The sequence below is a fragment of the Medicago sativa genome, chromosome 7, assembly GCF_051527215.1.
Source record: "Medicago sativa cultivar Bolivia chromosome 7, Bolivia_mono, whole genome shotgun sequence".
Classification (NCBI taxonomy): domain Eukaryota; kingdom Viridiplantae; phylum Streptophyta; class Magnoliopsida; order Fabales; family Fabaceae; genus Medicago; species Medicago sativa.
Window position 1 is genome coordinate 58347916 of NC_140755.1, and position 20939 is coordinate 58368854.

General features: G+C 35.5%; 2 protein-coding genes across 3 annotated transcripts; both read left to right on the forward strand.

The window, feature by feature from the left end:
* Positions 1–1452: 1452 nt before the first annotated feature.
* LOC146907151 (G-type lectin S-receptor-like serine/threonine-protein kinase At1g11300) lies at positions 1453–12411 on the forward strand. The gene is made up of 8 exons (XM_085727103.1): positions 1453–2479; positions 10056–10384; positions 10511–10618; positions 10714–10949; positions 11026–11236; positions 11442–11679; positions 11751–11901; positions 12008–12411. Exons 1-8 carry the CDS (start codon positions 1533–1535, stop codon positions 12290–12292), a joined length of 2505 nt encoding a protein of 834 aa, XP_085583229.1. The 5' UTR covers positions 1453–1532; the 3' UTR covers positions 12293–12411.
* A 2430-nt stretch (positions 12412–14841) lies between these two features.
* Positions 14842–18840, forward strand: LOC146907152 (G-type lectin S-receptor-like serine/threonine-protein kinase At1g11300). 2 transcript variants are annotated; one of them, XM_085727091.1, is made up of 7 exons: positions 14842–16682; positions 16775–16882; positions 16973–17124; positions 17203–17413; positions 17632–17869; positions 17950–18100; positions 18201–18840. In XM_085727091.1, exons 1-7 carry the CDS (start codon positions 15404–15406, stop codon positions 18507–18509), a joined length of 2448 nt encoding a protein of 815 aa, XP_085583217.1. In that variant the 5' UTR covers positions 14842–15403; the 3' UTR covers positions 18510–18840. The 2 variants fall into 2 exon arrangements, with proteins under 2 accessions (XP_085583217.1, XP_085583218.1); XM_085727092.1 differs by having other exon boundaries at positions 16571–16693.
* The last annotated feature ends 2099 nt before the right edge of the window (positions 18841–20939 follow it).

Here is a 20939-nt window from a genome sequence, read left to right on the forward strand (position 1 = left end):
AGAAAATTGCTCCATTTATAGGAGAGAGTACATAATGACACTCCATAAATTATAGAGTGTGATTTACGAAATTGAAATAAAATAAACATAAAATCAAATAGTAACAAAACTAATAATGGGAAAATATTTCAACCCTCCCTTTACGTCGGTGCATAGATATCAAGCATGCCAACCTTTCTTATCAAATAGATACTCAAACTAGCTCTTGCTAAGCTCTTGGTCAAAATGTCTGTTGTTTAGATTTGAAGACACAAAAGGTAGACAAAGCATTCCAAAATCTATTTTCTCTAAACTCAATTTCTGCACTGTTTATACAAACTACTCATAGCTTCTTACTTCTCCATGCTACCAAGTTTCCGCACACATAAATACAATAACCGAAGGTAAACTTTCTATCTGTATAGACATTCCAAGACCAATCTTCATCAATAAACATAGCGGTCAGGAATTATGGAGCCTAACTCATCCTTACAAAACCGGCTTGTACGGTGAGGAGTGCCTCCTCTTTATATACTCTTCTCAAGAATCCTATCTATCTGATGTGGAACTAAATCCCACCGAGTGTTGGCCGTTAACAATAGCCACATTCTTGTACTAGTTTTATTTTTTCTCCAAAGAATAGGTCTTTTTTGAGGGTAGCTTTCAAATATCTCAAAATTCTATTGACAGTGTGAAGGTGTTTTTCATAAATTGTTGACAACGTTAACAGAAAAGGCAATATCAGGCCATGTATGCACCGAGTAAACCAATTCTCCAAGTAATATTTAGTATCTTCCTGTGTCAAGTGTGTCCCCTTTTTCCCAACGTTTTTTATTTTATTCTCTAAGTAATATTTAGTTTTTTAATTTCAAATAATGCTGGCAGGTTTTTCTTCCGTTTCTCCATTTCTGTCACATCATCTCCAGATGAAATATGTAATTTTTTGCTGCGCGAATTTTTTATGGTGTTGTAAGAGAGGTGTATATGCAGGGTGAAGGTAGTCATGGGAAGTAAAGTTGTACATAACTAATTTTGCCTTGTTTTACACGTTCATAATGAAGTATAGTCAAACGGATGATATTGTATTTGTTAAGGAAGTAAATTTGCAAATCAGAAAGTTTATAGTTTTATGAAAATGATATAGTTTTTATATTCCAGAATCATTGACTTTCTAGGATCATACTGATAAACTATTTGATGAGGTTGTCTTTGAGTAGAAAATGAATGATTCAAAGTTATAGTTTTTGAAAACATTGTACAACTAATATTATTTTATCGATTACAAAGCACCTGACCAAGAAAAATTTGAACAAAAAAGTGATTCTAATTGGACTGTCACAATATCTGAAGATACACAGTTGATTTATGAAATAAAAAACAGTCAGAAAAAAATTGAAATGTCTCAAAGAACATTAATTTTTTGAAATGATATTTTTAGAACTTTGATTTACTTGTGATTTTTGAGACTCTTGACTTTAAGAAGGAAATCTCAAATCATTATTAATAAGAAAGAGTGGTTGTTTTTGTATCATAGTCTAATTGTTGATCATATAATGGGTTTCAGTTCAAATATGCTCTCTGTTCTGTTCATTTTGTTTTGCTATTTGTTACAAATTAGTATTGCCATAACCAACATCACATCATCCCAATTCATAAAGGACACTGAAACTCTTATCTCCAAAGATGGTAACTTCACCTTTGGATTCTTTAGTCCTAAAAACTCTACAAATCGCTACGTTGGAATTTGGTGGAAGTCACAGTCTACAATCATATGGGTGGCAAACCGAAACCAACCACTGAATGATTCTAATGGGACTGTCACAATATCTGAAGATGGAAATCTTGTGGCATTGAATGGACAAAAACAAGTCATTTGGTCGTCCAATGTTTCCAGCATAGCAACCAATACAAGTTCTCAGTTTTCCGACTTTGGTAACCTTGTCCTTTTGGAGACCGCAACTGGAAACATTTTATGGCAGAGTATTCAGCAACCTTCAGATACATTACTACCTAGCATGAAACTTTCAATCAACAAAAGAACCGGTAAGAATGTAAAACTCATATCATGGAAAAGCCCTTCGGACCCATATGTTGGCAACTTCTCTTGTAGGACAGTTGAACGATCAAATATAATTGAAGTGTTCATATGGAACGGAACTCAACCGTATTGGCGCAGTGGTCCCTGGAATGGCGGTGTCTTCACTGGGGTACATACAATGACAGTTGCATATTTTTTTGGTTTTCGAGTAGGAGATGATGGAGAAGGGAATATTGACATATATTATACTTTACAAAATGATGATGAGTTTTTGATCTATCACCTGACTCCTCAAGGAAAATTAGACGAAACACGGTGGGATGATGAGAAGAAAGAAATGAAAGTGACATGGACAACGCGAGAATCAGAGTGTGATGTTTATGGTACATGTGGCGCATTTGCAAGCTGTAGTTCATTGAGCTCACCAATATGTAGCTGTTTGAGAGGATTTGTACCTGATAAGTGCTAAAAAGTGTTATTTTCATGTTATATTTCATACACTTTTTGTTACTTGTTTTACAAGATATCGAAGGAAAAGCCGAGAAATAAGCGTTAAATGCCTTATTACGCTTTACTTATCATTACTCTATCCTTTTGTGCAGGAATTAGCCCAAGACATTGATCAAAGAAGCAAAATCATGAAAAAGTACTATTTGGGCAGAAGCTGTCCCTGGAAGCAAGCAGCTCGCACCCAAACTCGCATCTGCGAGTTCCAAATGCGAGTAACTCGCAACTGCGAGTTCCCTAACTCGCAACTGCGAGTTAGGGCGGTTTGATCCCTTCATTTATGACGTGGCAGCTTATTATTGGGCCAGAGAAGCAACTCGCATCTGCGAGTGGTGTAGCTCGCATCTGCGAGTTGAGGCAGGGCAGAAGTCTTTATATAGCCTCTTGCTACTCTTTGGAGAGGATCTTATCATATCTTAGCTTGATATTTTCTTAGCTTCTCTTAGGTTTTAGTTTAGATATTTTCATAGAGAGAAGTAAGGTAGTTCTTCATTGAGTGAGATTGGTTTTGGAAGTTGGATCTTAATACTTTGTTGAGACATCACAAGTGTAATGAATCCTTCCTTTTCAATCCATCCTTGCATGGCTTCCATGATGATGTGTAGCTAAATACCCTTTGTTGGGATGAGAGGTACTTGATCTTTGCTTAACATGTAATCTTTTGATCTTGCAAAATATGTTTCTAGCAATTTATATTCAATATTGTTGTTATTCTTGTGTTAATGCTTTCAATGAGATTCAAAGATGATTTGGACACAAACTCTTGAATCTTGAGCTAGAATAGCAATATATCTTAGGTTAACTTACTTGACATCTTTGTTAATCTTGTGATAATCACCATAATCAAGAGCTAAATGCTTTCGTATAACTCAACCAGGCTGGACACGGTCGATTAGGTTATTCGATCGACTTTGTTATCGTTTAAGGAATTTGGACACGAATGTTTAAACGATAACTTAGAAATAATTATATCACTTTGGACACGAAGGATAGTTTAGAATTGATTGTGATAATGTTGTTTATAAAGCTAGAATTCGTATGGATCATTAGGTTACGTGTGACGCTTGGTTAAGGAACGCTACTCCTAACAAGTTTCAATCCTTATTTATCTCAACTTTTACTTTTTGCAATTAGTTTAGCTAGATACATTTCAATTCAAACAAACAAGTACTCTTAATACTTTGAATGATAATCGATGTTAAACTGTCATTGATAACGCACTATTCCCTGTGGAGACGATACAAAAATACTTACCTCGTTTGATGCGAAAATATACATTCATCAAAATGGCGCCGTTGCCGGGGAATGGTGTTTAGTTATTATAGATAGAACGATTGATTTATCGTTTTAAGTATTTGTATATAATCCGTAAATAGTTTTCTTTATTTAATAGTTGTTTGTACTAACCCCTTGTTGATAAACAAAGAAAAGTTTCTTGTTAGTTGTTTCCGTTTTAGGATCACCACCTAGCCAAAATCATGGCTGATCATGGTTACTTCAACTTCTATACTCCACCCGAGTATGAATCCTGTCCTCAGTATCAGCAACATTCTTATGAAGATGAGAGATACAAGGTGATTGAAAATACTTTGAATGTCTTCATGCAACAATCCATGATAAACATGCAAGATACCAACCAAAGATTGAAGACTTTATCACTTCAAATTGGGTTGATTCAAGCACAAATCATGGATAATCAAGCCAACAATCAATCCACTCTTAGAGAACAAGAAAATAATCCAAACATGTTAGAGAGAGTCGGAGAGATTGTTGAAGAAATTGTTGTTCACAATGAGGTAGTTACAGCTGTTGATATTGAAGAAGCAATGGTGGTTGAGAAAAAGGAACGGTTACTAATCAAGGAAGATTTAATGGTAACAAGAGGGAAGAAGATGAACAAGGTTGAAATCGATCGAATCATTGATGAAATTAACGCCTTGTTCAAACCAAAGCTAGGGAGGTCATGGACTCCAAATCATTTGTTCCTAAAGTTCATGGAATTCCTACCAAAACGTAGGGTGTCGAAAGATGATGTGCTATCCGTTTCATTTTGGCCACCCTAACGAAAAAGGCGTCGAGCTAACGACGTTAAACAAGCGCTTGTTGGGAGGCAACCCAATTTTGTAAGTCCATTTAGTGTTTTAATGCATAATTAGATATTAGAGTCATGTGCATGCATTACACCATCCAAAAACAGAATTCAAACAGAGAGCAAAAGTTTGAACCAAAAGCACTCGCAACTGCGAGTAAATAGCTCGCAACTGCGAGCTAATGGCCTTTGACCATGTTGACTGCCAATTCACTCGCATCTGCGAGTAAGGCTGCTCGCATCTGCGAGTAGCAGCAGTTTTTGGGCAGTTACGAAAATCAATGCCACTAACTCTCCTCACCCACTCATTATCTCCTTCATTTTTCGGTTTTGTTTCTCTCACCACAAAAAAATTCCAAAACTTTCTTCTCTCATCATACACCTTTGGCAACACAAACCCTAAATCATTCAAAGTTTCATTCAAGTCAAAGCAAGTCACATTGTTCTTTTTATTCTTTCTGCACTTGCATCTCAATTCATTCAGGTTTGTGATCCATGTTATTCATTGTTCTTAAAGCTTTATGATATGATTTTTGAATGCATGTGAAACCCTAGGGTAGTTGATTGTTCTATTGATTTTTAATCTGTAAAATTGATACCCACATGAAGGAGAGGAACAAAAATCATGCACAGAATCATTATACTTTCAGTTGCATCCACAATTTTTGATTACCCATTTTGTAAAAATTTTCAAATAAAATTAGGGTTTGTGGACCAATTCGAATTACAAGCTTAATGCATGATTTTTCGCATCTCTCTATCAATTCAAGGGTTGAAAATGCTTTGTTAATGATTAGAACACATTGGTACTGAGAAGAGTTGAAAAAGATGCGTTTTTGCCAAATTCTGGGCAACTCGCATCTGCGAGTAAACCAACTCGCATCTGCGAGTATCTTCATATAGCTCGCAACTGCGAGTGCTTCTGCTCGCATCTGCGAGTTGCAGCAGAACTTGCTGCATGTTTCTGTGATTCAACCTGTAATTTGTGTAATTTTATTCCATACTGGTATTAATTGTATATTCCATTGTGGTGTGGTATTTTTCTGGTTGTTTTGCAGGCATGGCATCTAAGAGAGTTAACTCCGGTAAACGAAAGCAAGGTGAAACATCCGTACCCCAACCCCCACTTAGAAACCAGTCTTATGATCAAGAGAGATTTAGGACTAGGTACCACCAAAATAGGTACAACACCTTGCTTAAACAGTCCTTATGGACTGAAAGAGTTGTTCAAATAAAACCCGAGGGACCTTATGGCCACTTTCACAAACTTTTCCTTGACCAAGGGTGGACTAGACTCCTAAACCCCATAACCAAAATCAACGAAGAGTTGGTTCGTGAGTTCTATGCCAATGCTCTTCCTCAAAACCCCCAAACCGATCCATTCACTTTTCAAACTTTTGTGAGGGGTAGGACAATCAAGTTTGACCGTGATGCCATTAACACATTCCTAGGAAATCCTTTTGACCTAGATGTGGAAACTGAGAATGGGATTGATGACTTTCACAACAAGCAAAACCTAGGTCATTTTCTCCTTGACGAGCAACACGAAGAAATTAAAAAGTTCATTATGCTAGAGGGGGAAAACTATGACAAGAGTGGTGCGGGTAGAGAACACATTGCCCAATATAAAAAGATGACACCGCCAGCCAAACTGATGTTTAGATTTATCCTCCATAATGTCAAGCCTAATAGTCATATGCTTGATTGCACCATTGATGTCTGCCCTTTAATCTTTTACATTCTTAAAGGCATCAAGGTGGATATAGCACGCACTATTGCTTGGCAGCTGAGAAAGGTGGTACTCCAAGGCCATGGGGAACCAAAAACCCGTCTATCATTTCCGGGGTTAATCATGGGGTTGATCAAAGACACCCACATGCGGATGCCCACTGATTATCATGAAATCATAAAAAACCCCATTGATGATGCCTTCATTACCCGTTACATCATGGGTGAATCGAAAAAGGGTAAGGGTAAGAAAGGTACGGGAGCTTCCTCATCATCACACCAACCTCAAGCTCCAACATCAGCTGATGATTTCTCACGCATGGACCCAGCCCAGAGGCAGTGCTTTACTTACACATGGGACTACCTCGATGCTAACAAGAGGGCGATGACTTCATTGCATGATTCTTTGTACCGGATGCAGCTACATGCCGGTTACCCGCAGTTAGCAGACCATCAGGTCCCTTTGCCAGAGGCTTTTCAGGCTTATTGTGCTTGGCCTGGGGATAGGCCATTTGTCTATGGAGGGGGTGGTTCTTCAGATATGCATGTTGATGATCTAGGTGGTGATAATGAGCAGGATGATCCAGAGATGGTCCACAGTGCTACTTCAACCCCCCATGGGTCTGATGATGATGGCATGCAGTCTTGAGGAGGAAGAAAAGACTTGAAAGCTAGTTCTTTTTGAATGATTTTTTTTTTATATATCAAGCTTTCAGTCAATTCTTGCTGTCTTCCTTAGTTGTTATTTCTTTTCTCTTTTGCTACTTTGTGAACAATATTCTGTTGGTTTTTATTTTAGCACATGTACTCGTATTTTGCTACTTTGTTAAGTATTTCGGTTATTGATGTTTGGTAACTTTTATTTCGTTTTAATTAGTATTATTAAGTTCGTATTTATATTAGTATGGTTTAATTTTATTTTGTAGAATAATAATGTGTTAGCATGTTTCGAGTACTTCATTTGGTTTTAATTTAAAAATTGTGGAAGTTTCTTGCGTATCACTCTTGCTTAATTTCAAATCTCAGATGATTGATAACAATTCATAGTTGTGATTAAAGCGCAAAGCCAAGGTACAAGTTTCCAGTTTTTCTAGGTTTTTACTCGAATATGGAACGAGTACTTTGCACAAATTTCATTTCATTTAGTTCTTTACAATAATTTTTTTTTTTTTTTTTTTTTTTTTTTTTTTTTGTGAACCACGTAGTACTAGCCTAAAGTGAGGAAACCTCAAATATTTGTACATATGCAAGGAGACCGGCTTTCATTGATTAACTCGGTTGTTTTATGTTAAATCCAATAATTGTTTTAAATTGTGTGAAGGCATGGAAGTGATCAAGGCACATTTTTTGTTATTGAGTGAAACTTATTTGACCACAAATAGCCTACCTTGTGAGAAGAGCGAGTATTTGCTAACCCACTTGAGCCAAATGAATCGGAGTCATCAATTATGAACTGTCAATTCATAAGCACAATGCTTGATGAAGTTGCCTTTAAATTTTTCAAAATTCAGTTCATTCTTGACGCACTTTAGGACTCTGATATGTTTTTAATTGTTGAGCCCTTAAATTTCAATGTTATTTGTCCCTTTTGCCTTAGAGTAGAGGAACATTCAATTAGGGTATTTGTTGATTCAAGTTGGGGAGAGAAGGTAGATGTAAATCTTATGTCAAGTACTATGGTGTAAATTTATCTTTGATCAAGACAACATGTTGTTGTAAATACAAAAGAAAAGAAAAACAATGTGTACATGAAAAGAAAAAGAAAAAGAGAAAAAGAAAGAAAAATCCAAAAAGAAAATAAGTTGTCAAGATCAAAGTGCTTCATGTTAAAGCACCAAGGGTTTGTAATGATTGGTAGGAAAGATTGTGAATTTTAATGGTTGATACAAGGAATGCTCCTCTTTGATAGGCTTTTTGATTTCAATTGCCCCACATATGACATTTCTTTTGTAGCCAAGCCAAGTTATAACCATCAAAGACCTTTTGATCCATGTTTTTATGCCTTTTGAAACGATTTTTGGATGGACACATAACTTGATTGGAATGTTAACTTGATTGCCGGATGTGTGTTCATAACCCTCATTCATTTGATTTCAATTGTTTATCTACTTTCATAGAAGTGTGTTAGGTGTGGTTCGTAAATAAATATATTATTGTTTTGAAATGTTTGACATGAACTTTGTACTTAGGACTCATCTCATGTTAGTAGTAGAATTTTAGATTAGTTGGAAACTTAGACTTGCCCGCGCATTCACTTTTAAATCATTCATCTGAAGATGTTTTCAAAGCCTTTTGTACTTGTGTCTTGTTATTAACTTGTTTGATTTTCATTTTGTTTGAGGACAAACAAAGAGTTAAGTTGGGGAGAGTTTGATAAGTGCTAAAAAGTGTTATTTTCATGTTATATTTCATACACTTTTTGTTACTTGTTTTACAAGATATCGAAGGAAAAGCCGAGAAATAAGCGTTAAATGCCTTATTACGCTTTACTTATCATTACTCTATCCTTTTGTGCAGGAATTAGCCCAAGACATTGATCAAAGAAGCAAAATCATGAAAAAGTACTATTTGGGCAGAAGCTGTCCCTGGAAGCAAGCAGCTCGCACCCAAACTCGCATCTGCGAGTTCCAAATGCGAGTAACTCGCAACTGCGAGTTCCCTAACTCGCAACTGCGAGTTAGGGCGGTTTGATCCCTTCATTTATGACGTGGCAGCTTATTATTGGGCCAGAGAAGCAACTCGCATCTGCGAGTGGTGTAGCTCGCATCTGCGAGTTGAGGCAGGGCAGAAGTCTTTATATAGCCTCTTGCTACTCTTTGGAGAGGATCTTATCATATCTTAGCTTGATATTTTCTTAGCTTCTCTTAGGTTTTAGTTTAGATATTTTCATAGAGAGAAGTAAGGTAGTTCTTCATTGAGTGAGATTGGTTTTGGAAGTTGGATCTTAATACTTTGTTGAGACATCACAAGTGTAATGAATCCTTCCTTTTCAATCCATCCTTGCATGGCTTCCATGATGATGTGTAGCTAAATACCCTTTGTTGGGATGAGAGGTACTTGATCTTTGCTTAACATGTAATCTTTTGATCTTGCAAAATATGTTTCTAGCAATTTATATTCAATATTGTTGTTATTCTTGTGTTAATGCTTTCAATGAGATTCAAAGATGATTTGGACACAAACTCTTGAATCTTGAGCTAGAATAGCAATATATCTTAGGTTAACTTACTTGACATCTTTGTTAATCTTGTGATAATCACCATAATCAAGAGCTAAATGCTTTCGTATAACTCAACCAGGCTGGACACGGTCGATTAGGTTATTCGATCGACTTTGTTATCGTTTAAGGAATTTGGACACGAATGTTTAAACGATAACTTAGAAATAATTATATCACTTTGGACACGAAGGATAGTTTAGAATTGATTGTGATAATGTTGTTTATAAAGCTAGAATTCGTATGGATCATTAGGTTACGTGTGACGCTTGGTTAAGGAACGCTACTCCTAACAAGTTTCAATCCTTATTTATCTCAACTTTTACTTTTTGCAATTAGTTTAGCTAGATACATTTCAATTCAAACAAACAAGTACTCTTAATACTTTGAATGATAATCGATGTTAAACTGTCATTGATAACGCACTATTCCCTGTGGAGACGATACAAAAATACTTACCTCGTTTGATGCGAAAATATACATTCATCAGTACCTAGAAACATAAAAGAATGGAATATACGTAACTGGACCGGTGGGTGTGTTCGAAGGACACCTTTGCAGTGTGAAAGGGTCAACAATAAAACCACAAGTACAAAGGAAGATGGGTTTTTGAAATTGAAGATGGTTAAAGTTCCAGATTTTGCAGAAGGTGTAGCTGTTACACCAGACATATGCAGAAGCTTATGCTTGCATAATTGCTCCTGCGTTGCGTATTCTCATGATTCTGGGATTGGCTGTATGTCTTGGACTGGGAATCTACTTGACATACATCAACTCCAAAGTGGAGGACTCGATCTATATGTTCGTGTAGCCTACACAGAACTTGGTATGCTCTAGGTGTTATTTGTTAAACCATTTGAAACATAGAGGTCATTAACTTGATTCTATCTCTTAGGAGTTAGGATTTTATTTGATTTTTTATATTTTAGATTTATATTTTTCCTATATACAGATAGACGGCGAATCAAGACGACCATCATTATAAGTACAGTAATAACTGGAACTCTTATAATTTTCATTTGTGCATATATCTTGTGGAGGAGGACATCAAATCACCCAAGTAATTTAAAATATCCGTGTATTTAACTTTTGTCATCAAATTTACTTTATTTCTATTGATAAGGAACTAAGCTCATATTATGTTATTTACTGCAGCTAAACTGTGGAACTTTATTAAATCTGCAAGGAAAAAGAATAACAAAGCTTTCCCACTATTTGATCAAGGTGGATCACTGGAAAATCACACTAGTACTGACAATGTGATTGGAGAAATGTCCCAAGTCAAACTACAAGAGCTATTAAAATTTGATTTTGAAAAACTTGCAACCGCCACAAACAACTTCCACTCGTCCAACAAACTTGGACAAGGTGGTTTTGGTCCCGTATATAAGGTACCTTAAATGCAGCAAAGTTATAATATATTATAACCATTATCTATAGCTGTTGTAACATGATATTTTCTTCTAGGGAAAACTGCAAGATGGCCAGGAAATAGCAGTTAAAAGACTTTCTAGAGCATCTGGACAAGGGTTGGAGGAATTCATGAATGAAGTAGTGGTCCTTTGTAAGCTTCAACACCGCAATCTTGTAAGACTTCTTGGTTGTTGTATTGAAGGCGATGAAAAGATGTTGATGTATGAGTACATGCCAAACAAAAGTTTGGATGCATTCATCTTTGGTTTGTTCTTTGAAGCCCCCTTTAACACTTTCTCTTATACAAATCCACACTTTTATCTTTTGCTTAATTTTAGCTTGTATAATATATTTTTAAGAATAAACTATCATTTCAATTCCGAGTTTTTATGGAAATGAATAATTTTGATGGATTCACTTTATATTTTAGTATTATGTTAAAAATGTTCTGTTGCTACCGTTATTTTTAGATCCCTCAAAAAATAAACTCCTCGATTGGAGAACTCGACACAACATAATAGAAGGAATAGCTCGAGGATTGCTATATCTTCACAGAGATTCCAGGCTAAGAATTATTCATAGAGATTTGAAGGCAAGTAATGTCTTGTTAGATGACGAGCTGAATCCAAAAATATCTGACTTTGGCATGGCTAGAATCTTTGGAGGCGGAGAACATCAGGCCAATACTAGCAGGATTGTTGGAACTTAGTAAGTTTGTCTACCTTATCCAACATTTTAGCATTAACGATTGGAGAATAAATTTTTATATTTTGATGCAGTGGCTATATGTCTCCTGAATATGCAATGCAAGGATTATTTTCAGAGAAATCAGATGTTTTTAGCTTTGGTGTTTTGATCCTAGAGATTGTTACCGGGATAAGGAACTCAATTTTTTATGACTTTGAGCATTCTCTGACCCTTTTAGGATATGTAAGCCTCAACTAACCATTTTTGGCTCAATTATGTCTTTTTTTATTTCGTTTACACAAAGTTCCATTGTCTGATTTTTATGTATTTTTTCTTATCTCTCATTTAGGTCTGGATACAATGGACAGATGATAATATTCTATCTCTAATAGATCAAGGAATATATGATGTTAGTTATCATAATTACATTTTGAGGTACATACATATAGGACTTCTGTGCGTTCAAGAACATGCTGTGGATAGGCCCGCTATGGCTACAGTAATTTCTATGCTTAACAGTGAGGCTGCATTACTTCCTCCTCCTAGTAAACCTGCATTCATCCTGAGGCAAGATATGTTGAGTTCAAAGAGTTCCATTAACAATGTCAGTATTACACAAATCGGTGGCAGATAGCAGACTAAGGGTTCTAATAAATGTTTTTGATGTCAATGGATACATGGTTACTACTAGAAATTTGTTAATTGATATGAAAACTCTAGGATAATAATAGATGCATAATGTATTTTCCTTGATTTTCTATTGTTTTATTGATACAAGTTTTGCATGTCTTCTGCCGTAGACTACTTCGTCGCGTATAGTTGTCTGTTGATAATAGTAAAGGGCCAACTTTTATGTTGACCATAAGTTTTTGAAAGTAAATGAAATTGAATATTAATTAGTCTGGATTCTTTTGAAGAAAAGGTGTTAGTAATTCATTGTTAATAGTGTTATTCGGTAGATTTGAAACCATATTACTTTAGACCTCGCTGTTCCTCCATTAATACATAAACAAATTTAGACAACGAACAACGATAGATAAATACAATACTACAAAAGGACAATTAAATACAATATTTTCCTTTGGTGCATATAGTATTTTTATGTAATTTAATAATAGTCCCCTAGCTTCCATCTTTTGATTAGAAAAATAAAATATTCCTTTCACAGTACAAAAGACAATTTTGGGAAGCTTTTTAAGAGATGTCAACATCATATTCATTTCACTGCATAGATTTATCCTCTTCCTTGTTGTATCAGATGAAATGTGCAAATTATATGAAACTAGATGAGGTTGTCTTTGAATGTAAAAAATTAATGATCCAAAATGAAAACTAAAATGAATAAAGAAATGATTATCTTATTAATCAGTTAGGCAACTGACCAAGACAGATTTGAATAAAGAAATGATTCCATATATGTGAGAGGAAACAAGTTGATTTAATTAAATAAAAAAGACAGTTAGGACAAAATGAAAACTAAAATGTCTCAAAAACCTTTTTTTTTTTTTTTTTTTTTTTACAATGATAGAGATTTTCAGAACCATGCGTCACATGAGATATCTGAGACCATTGACTTTAGGAAGGAAGTCTACAATCTTATGAATAAGAAAGAGTGGCGGTTTATGTATCGCTTCAGATGCTGTTCAAATCTGTTTTCTGTTTTGCTATTTGTTACACGTTAGTGTTGCCATAGACACCATAATATCATCCCAATTCGTCAAGGACCCTGAAACTCTAATCTCAAAAGATGGAAACTTCACCTTTGGATTCTTTAGCCCTATAAATTCTACAATTTGGTGGAAGTCTCGTTCTACGGTCATATGGGTGGCTAACAGAAACCAACCACTGAATGATTCTAAGGGGATTGCCACAATATCTGAAAATGGTAATCTTATGGTAATAAATGGACAGAAACAAGTCATTTGGTCATCAATACCACTATCCAGTTTTCAGATTATCCTAACATTGTCCTTTTGGAGAGCACAAATAGAAATATGTTATGGGAGAGTATTCAGCAACCTTCAGATGCATTACTGCCTGGTATGAAACTTTCTATTGACAAAAGAACAGGAGATAAATTAATTCTCACATCATGGAAAAACCCTTCTGATCCATCTGTTGGGAGTTTCTCTTCTGACTAAATATCAAACTCCTTTTCCGTTTGCAGATACTATTTCCAAATGTCTGACCTTTTTCGCTTTTCATTTAGGTTTGGATACAATGGCAGGAAGGCAGTATTTTACCTTCCATAGATCAAGGAATATATGACTATAGTTTTCATAATCATGTTTCAAGGTGCATACATATAGGGCTTTTGTGTGTACATGAACGTGCTGTAGATAGGCCCACTATGGCTGCAGTAATTTCTATGCTTACCAGCGAGGCCATATTTCTTCCTCCTCCTAGTCAACCTGCTTTCATCCTAAGGCAGACTATGTTGAATACAAAGTCACCTGATGTAAATCAAAATGATCTATCCATCAATACTGTCAGTATTACAGACATATGTGGCAGATAGCACACTAAGACCTCTCAGAAAGGATTTTGAGGTCAATGGATATGTGGTCAATACTATAATCTTTGGTAATTCATACAGTTTGAGAGAAAAGTAACAATACTGTTAGTAGAATGGAAGATTCAAAAGGTCTAATCCTTCTTTTATTGCCTCTTTTCTTATAATACAAAATAAGAAAGCTTGATTTTTAGTTTTCATTAATAATGATATGGTGGATCTTCTTTTCAAAGTTACTAATTTGGTACTGTTTTTTTGTCTTTCACAAAGACTAACATCATAATGTGGAATGCATATTTCTCTTAAAAGTCTGATAGGTTGTGCATCTCAAAAACATATTTACTCATTATACAATGGTAATGAACTGTCCAGTGCATCAAAATGAATTCTTAGGGAAATATGTTAGTAATTTTGGACAATCACACCTCCTGCTGAAGGTCAATACTGATAGGTGATTCAAGAGTTTAGCCTCGAGAACTACTTTTAGACGGCTCCTCATCCTCATTTCAGGCTATGAAGCACGGATATGGACACGGACACCGGACACGACATAGACACTGACACTCCGACACAGCTAATAATTTAAAAGAATCACATAATTTAGTGTAATTACAAGTGTCGGTGTCGGACACCGGGACACGCCTAATCCGAGGAGTGTCCGTGCTTCATAGTCTTCATCTCACAACCATAGATACATAGTTTATATCTCAAAATTAGCCTTGTAAAATAAATATAATATAATAATAATATTAACAATGTGACAAATCTTTAAATCAAATTTACAATAGCAAACTTGTAGTACCGCTTACTTTAGAGCTTTGTGCTCATATGACAAATTTGGTACATGCCATCTAAAGTGGTGAACCGTAGTCTCCACCTACTCCATGACCTGGTCTTGTGAAAATAATACATTTTTTTTTATAGATTTTAGCTTTTTAGAAATATACTGATAAACTATTCTATGTTATTAGTCTAAAAAACGAATGATTCAAAGTTATAGAAAGACTTAGACAACTTTTATTATCTTATCAATTTCCTGAGACACAGTCAAATTTGAATACAGAAATGAAAAAGACAGTCCAAGTTGATTTCATAAAATAAAAAACAGTGTCAAGGAAATGTCTTAAACAACTTTTATTATTGAAATGATAGAGATCTTCAGAATCATGCATTACTTGTGATTTTTGAGGATCACGGTGGAACCGTTGATCATATACTACAATCATCTGACTAATGGGTTTCAGCAGCTGTTCAAATCTGTTCATTGTCTTGTTCATTCCGATTTTTTATTTGTTACATGTTAGTATCGGTATAGACACCATCACATCATCCCAATTCATCAAGGACCCTGAAACTCTACTCTCCAAAGATGGTTCCTATGCCTTGGGATTCTTTAGCCCTGGAAATTCTACAAATCGCTACGTTGGAATTTGGTGGAATTCCCGTTCTACAGTCGTATGGGTGGCTAACAGAAACCAACCACTGAATGATTCTAATGGGATTGTCACAATATCTGAAGATGGAAATCTTGTGGTATTAAATGGACAGAAACAAGTCATTTGGTCATCAAATGTTTCCAACATAGCAACAAATACAAGTTCTCAGTTTTCGGACTTTGGTAACCTTGTCCTTTTGGAGAGTACAACTGGAAACATATTATGGCAGAGTATTCAGCAACCTACAGATACATTACTGTCTGGTATGAAACTTTCTATCAACAAAAGAACAGGTGAGAAATCAAAACTAAGATCATGGAAAAGCCCTTCTGATCCATCTGTTGGGAGTTTTTCTTCTAGTAGTGTTGAACGCGGAAATATACTTGAAGTGTTCATTTGGAATGAAACTCGACCATACTGGCGCAGCGGCCCTTGGAATGGTGGGGTCTTTACAGGGGTAGATACAATGACAACTGCTTATTTTAACGGTTTTCAAGGTGGAGATGATGGAGAAGGGAATATTAATATATATTTTACGATGCCAAATAACGAGGTGTTCTTGATCTATAACCTGAATTCTCAGGGAAAGTTAGAAGAAATGCGGTGGAATGACGAGAAGAAAGAATTGGAAGTCAAATTCACTAGCCGGAAATCGGAGTGTGATGTTTATGGTATTTGTGGGGCATTTGCAATTTGTAATTCATTGAGCACGCCAATTTGCCACTGTTTGAAAGGGTTTGATCCAGTGAACATACAGGAATGGAATAGGCACAATTGGACTGGTGGGTGTGTTAAGAGAACACCTTTGCAATGTGAAAGAGTCAACGATAATACCACAAATACAAAGGAAGATGGGTTTTTGAAATTGAAGATGGTTAAAGTTCCAGATTTTGCAGAAGGTGTAGCTGTTACACCAGACATATGCAGAAGCTTATGCTTGGAGAATTGCTCTTGCACTGCATACTCTAACGATGCTGGGATTGGCTGCATGTCTTGGACTGGGAATTTACTTGACATACAGCAACTCGAAAGTGGAGGACTTGATCTATATTTTCGGGTACCCGAGGCAGAGCTTGGTATGCGCTAGGTGTTGTTTATTAACTTTATTATATCTCTTTGGTTTTGATTGACTTTGCTATCTTTCAAATTTATATTTTCCTATTTACAGATAGTGGGACAAACAAAACAATCATCATTACGATTATAGTGATACTAGGCACTCTCTTGATTGTCATTTGTGGATATATCATGTGGAGAAGGACTTCAAAAAACTCAGGTAAGATTATACCATCTTTTTGGATTCAACTGTGGTAATATAAGTATATAACTATAATTTTCTCACTATTTAATAACTGTGGAACATCAGAAGAAAATAATAGTGATGATGCGATTGGAGGATTTTCCCAAGTTAAACTACAGGAGCTGTTAGTATTTGATTTCGGAAAGCTTGCAACTGCCACAAACAACTTCCACTTGTCCAACAAACTTGGAGAGGGTGGTTTCGGTCCAGTATACAAGGTATCGTAAATACAACTAAGTTTTCATGTCCGATTCTGAAACCATTCACTATAGTTGTCTCTTATAATTCTGTTCTAGGGAAAACTGCAAGATGGTCAGGAAATAGCAGTTAAAAGACTTTCTAGAGCATCTGGACAAGGGTTGGAGGAATTCATGAATGAAGTAGTGGTCCTTTGTAAGCTTCAACACCGTAATCTTGTAAGACTTCTTGGCTGCTGTACTGATGGTGATGAAAAGATGTTGATGTATGAGTACATGCCAAACAAAAGTTTGGATGCATTTATCTTTGGTTAGTTTTTTTGAAGCACTCTTTAGCGATTTCTCATGTATAATTCCATACTTTCATGTTTCTCTTTTCATTTTAAATTTGTTCAAGATTTTATGCATAAGGAATTTTTTCACAGCAGTGAGTTTTTTTATACCATGCTAATAGTGATTTTTATTACTACACTTCATATTTTAGTGTTATACTAAAAATAGTATTAATGCCACTCGCGTATATTTTAGATCCATCAAAAAATAAACTCCTAGATTGGAGGACAAGGTATAACATTATAGAAGGAATAGCTCGAGGATTGTTGTATCTTCACAGAGATTCGAGACTAAGAATTATACACAGAGATTTGAAGACGAGTAATATCTTGTTAGATGAGGAGCTGAATCCAAAAATTTCCGACTTTGGTATGGCTAGAATCTTTGGAGGGAGAGAAAATCAGGCCAATACTACCAGGGTTGTCGGAACTTAGTAAGTCTGCTTTTCCTTGCCGGATACTAATATACTATTGTATAAATATTTGGCAAATAAAGTTTTGTACTTAAATGCAGTGGCTATATGTCTCCTGAGTATGCAATGCGAGGACTTTTTTCAGAGAAATCAGATGTTTTTAGCTTTGGTGTTTTGGTACTAGAGATCGTTAGTGGGAGAAGAAACTCAAGCTTTTATGACAATGAGCATGCACCGAGTCTTCTCGGATTTGTAAGACATAACAGTTCGCTTTTGACTCAATAAGACTCTTTTTTCCTTTTTGCTGATGCAACTTACAAATATCTGAAAATTGTTTTTTCTTTTCATTTAGGTATGGATACAATGGAGGGAAGAAAATATTTTATCTTTAATAGATCCAAAAATATATGATCACAATCATCACAAGAATATACTGAGATGCATACATATAGGACTTTTATGTGTACAAGAATCAGCTGTAGATAGGCCTACTATGGCGACAGTAATTTCTATGCTTATCAGTGAGAATGCATTTCTTCCTCCTCCAAGTCAACCTGCATTCATCCTGAGACAGAATATGTTGAATTCAACACTGCCTGAAGAAAATCAAAGCGTTTTTTCCATTAATACTGTCAGTGTTACTGATATATGTGGCAGATAGCAAACAAAAGACTCTAAGAAAGGATTTTGAGGTCAGGGTCAATACTAGAATTTTTGTTAATGTATATAATTTTGAGAAAAGAAAATGCTGGTGTATAGGATGACTACATTGAAAATTCTGGTGGCTCTTTACAATTGTTTAAGTATTTACCTAGTAATTGCATGTAAAGCCAGAATCTTGTAGATTCTATGGCTGCCATATTCTACAGTCTAGATAAAAATGCATTTGATATAGTTTTTACATTGTTGTAATTATAAATATATGGTTGTAACATATATATGTTAAATCAAAAGTGTGCAGAAGAAAATTTTCTGTGGACTGTTGAGAGTAAGTAAGCATTTGAGAGGTGTTTGACACCAACAATTGGCACTCTATGGTCAAATCTCGTATGTTCTTTGTCTGCATTTTTTCGTATCTATTTTCTTTCAAATTGGGGATGCTGTTCTAACGAGGTGTTTATATTAGAGAGCAACTTCCGACCCTTTATCATTAGATGAAAAATGAATTTTAAACTTGCTGGTTGAAGTCTTGGTGAGCAGAGGAGGAACATGGATAAAATCAGTGTTTTTATGTCTTAGCTGCTGCGTTAAATCTTGAATCTTTAATATGTAGATCAGTACTTCTACGGAATTACATACATGTTAAAAGCAGTAAAGTTTGTTCTGAACCAACTATGATTTTTGAACTCCTTACATTGATATCCAAAATCACCAGAAATCATTGCATCGTGGCAATCAGGGCAAAGTTCAATTATTTTTTATTATTCTAATCGGAATGTGAGCTGGAGTTGAGAGAAGTTGTCCTGCAAGACCAAGGCGCTCAATATGATTAAAGAGCTCATCTTCTTTTTCTTCGTCTTCAATGTCATAACATCGCTGCAGATTATAAGTATATTCGTCTTCAATGACTAGTGTCTGGAATATACCCTGCATTTCTCATCTGGATCCTTAGATCCCTAAGCAGATTATAAGTATCTTTGCTAGTATTTTCCAGCTTTAAAACCTAGCCGTTCAGCATTAGCACCAACATCGGTGCAAAAAGCCCTTAACGTATTACGGCCTTTGATACAACTAGCAACGTTGCACAACCTCAGAAGAGAACCAACTAAGGCTTTCTTCGAATTCATTATCAGGACTTTGGATAATCTAAGAAAAGGCAACCTGAAAGACATTATGTCAAAAGTGAAAACATAATGTTTCAGCAAAATTCAATAAACAATTGAAGAAAGTAGGGTTCTAGTTAGAGCGAGAGGAAAATAGCTTTGAATAATGTACCACTGCCCCAGTGATCGAGTTCACAAATGGTAACAGATAACATTACATGAAAAAACAAATTATAAACATCAGAAGAAATTTGTCTGTCATACAAATCGATAAGCATGAAACACAAAAGCAGGTCTCTATTTGCCCAAAATGAACATACAGTTTTTCACAAATTATTACATAAATTGTAAGCAAATGTGTTTCAACTAATCTTCAACTGCACTATGAGTCTACGACGGACAAGTTCTAGCTACTACCACATGCAATGAAACCAGGTGACACTGAAATTTAACTCAGACCAAGGTTAAGAAACAAGTAACTATTCATTCACATCAATGAAACATGTCCAGGTTCAAAATATAACATATTGGCCAGAACAGACTATAGCAGTTTAGATTATCAAACAAACATTTGATACCAATGTACCTTTTACAGATTCGAAATGGAGATAAGCAAGATACTCATATTTAACAATCAAGTAAATAAACTTGTTGACTAGGCATTGATGAAAATCAATTTTCCACTTCAGCTTTTAGACACCACTATTGATTGTTGATATATACCTATGAAGCACGGATACTGGCATTGACAGGCCGACACCGAGGCATGCCTAATCTGAGCAGTGTCCGTTGCAGCACTAATTTTGTTTTCATTCACTAAAATATTTTCTACTCAGTATGTGTTTGAAGCTGTTCTTTGGACGTTCAAAATTGCTCCAATGACAGTTAACTGTGTTCGCCCTTCAACGGTCGTTCAACTAATTAATGAAAGCCTTCAGCATTTAAATTCACAACCAGGATATAAAATGGTAGAGAAATGCTAATTACAAACGCTTGGGCACCCGCTTTTTGACACACGCTTTATTGTGATGCCACGTTGCCAATTCATTTAAACTCATTACTTGTTTACCGGTTCAACCAGTTAGCCTCCCATTTTTATTTTATGGGTCTTGAAAATACAAGTCAAACACATGTTAAAGTCATAACCGTACAATTTCCAATGCAAAAATTGCTATTTTAGATGCTTAAACAATGCCCTTAGGGCACTTGTTAGCATTTTCCTTATTTTTATTTTATTTAATTAGTTAATTAAACTGTGGTATCACCGTTCACCACTTGAAACAGCAGGATACTTCACCACGACCGTTCTGTCTCTGTTTGTATTTTGA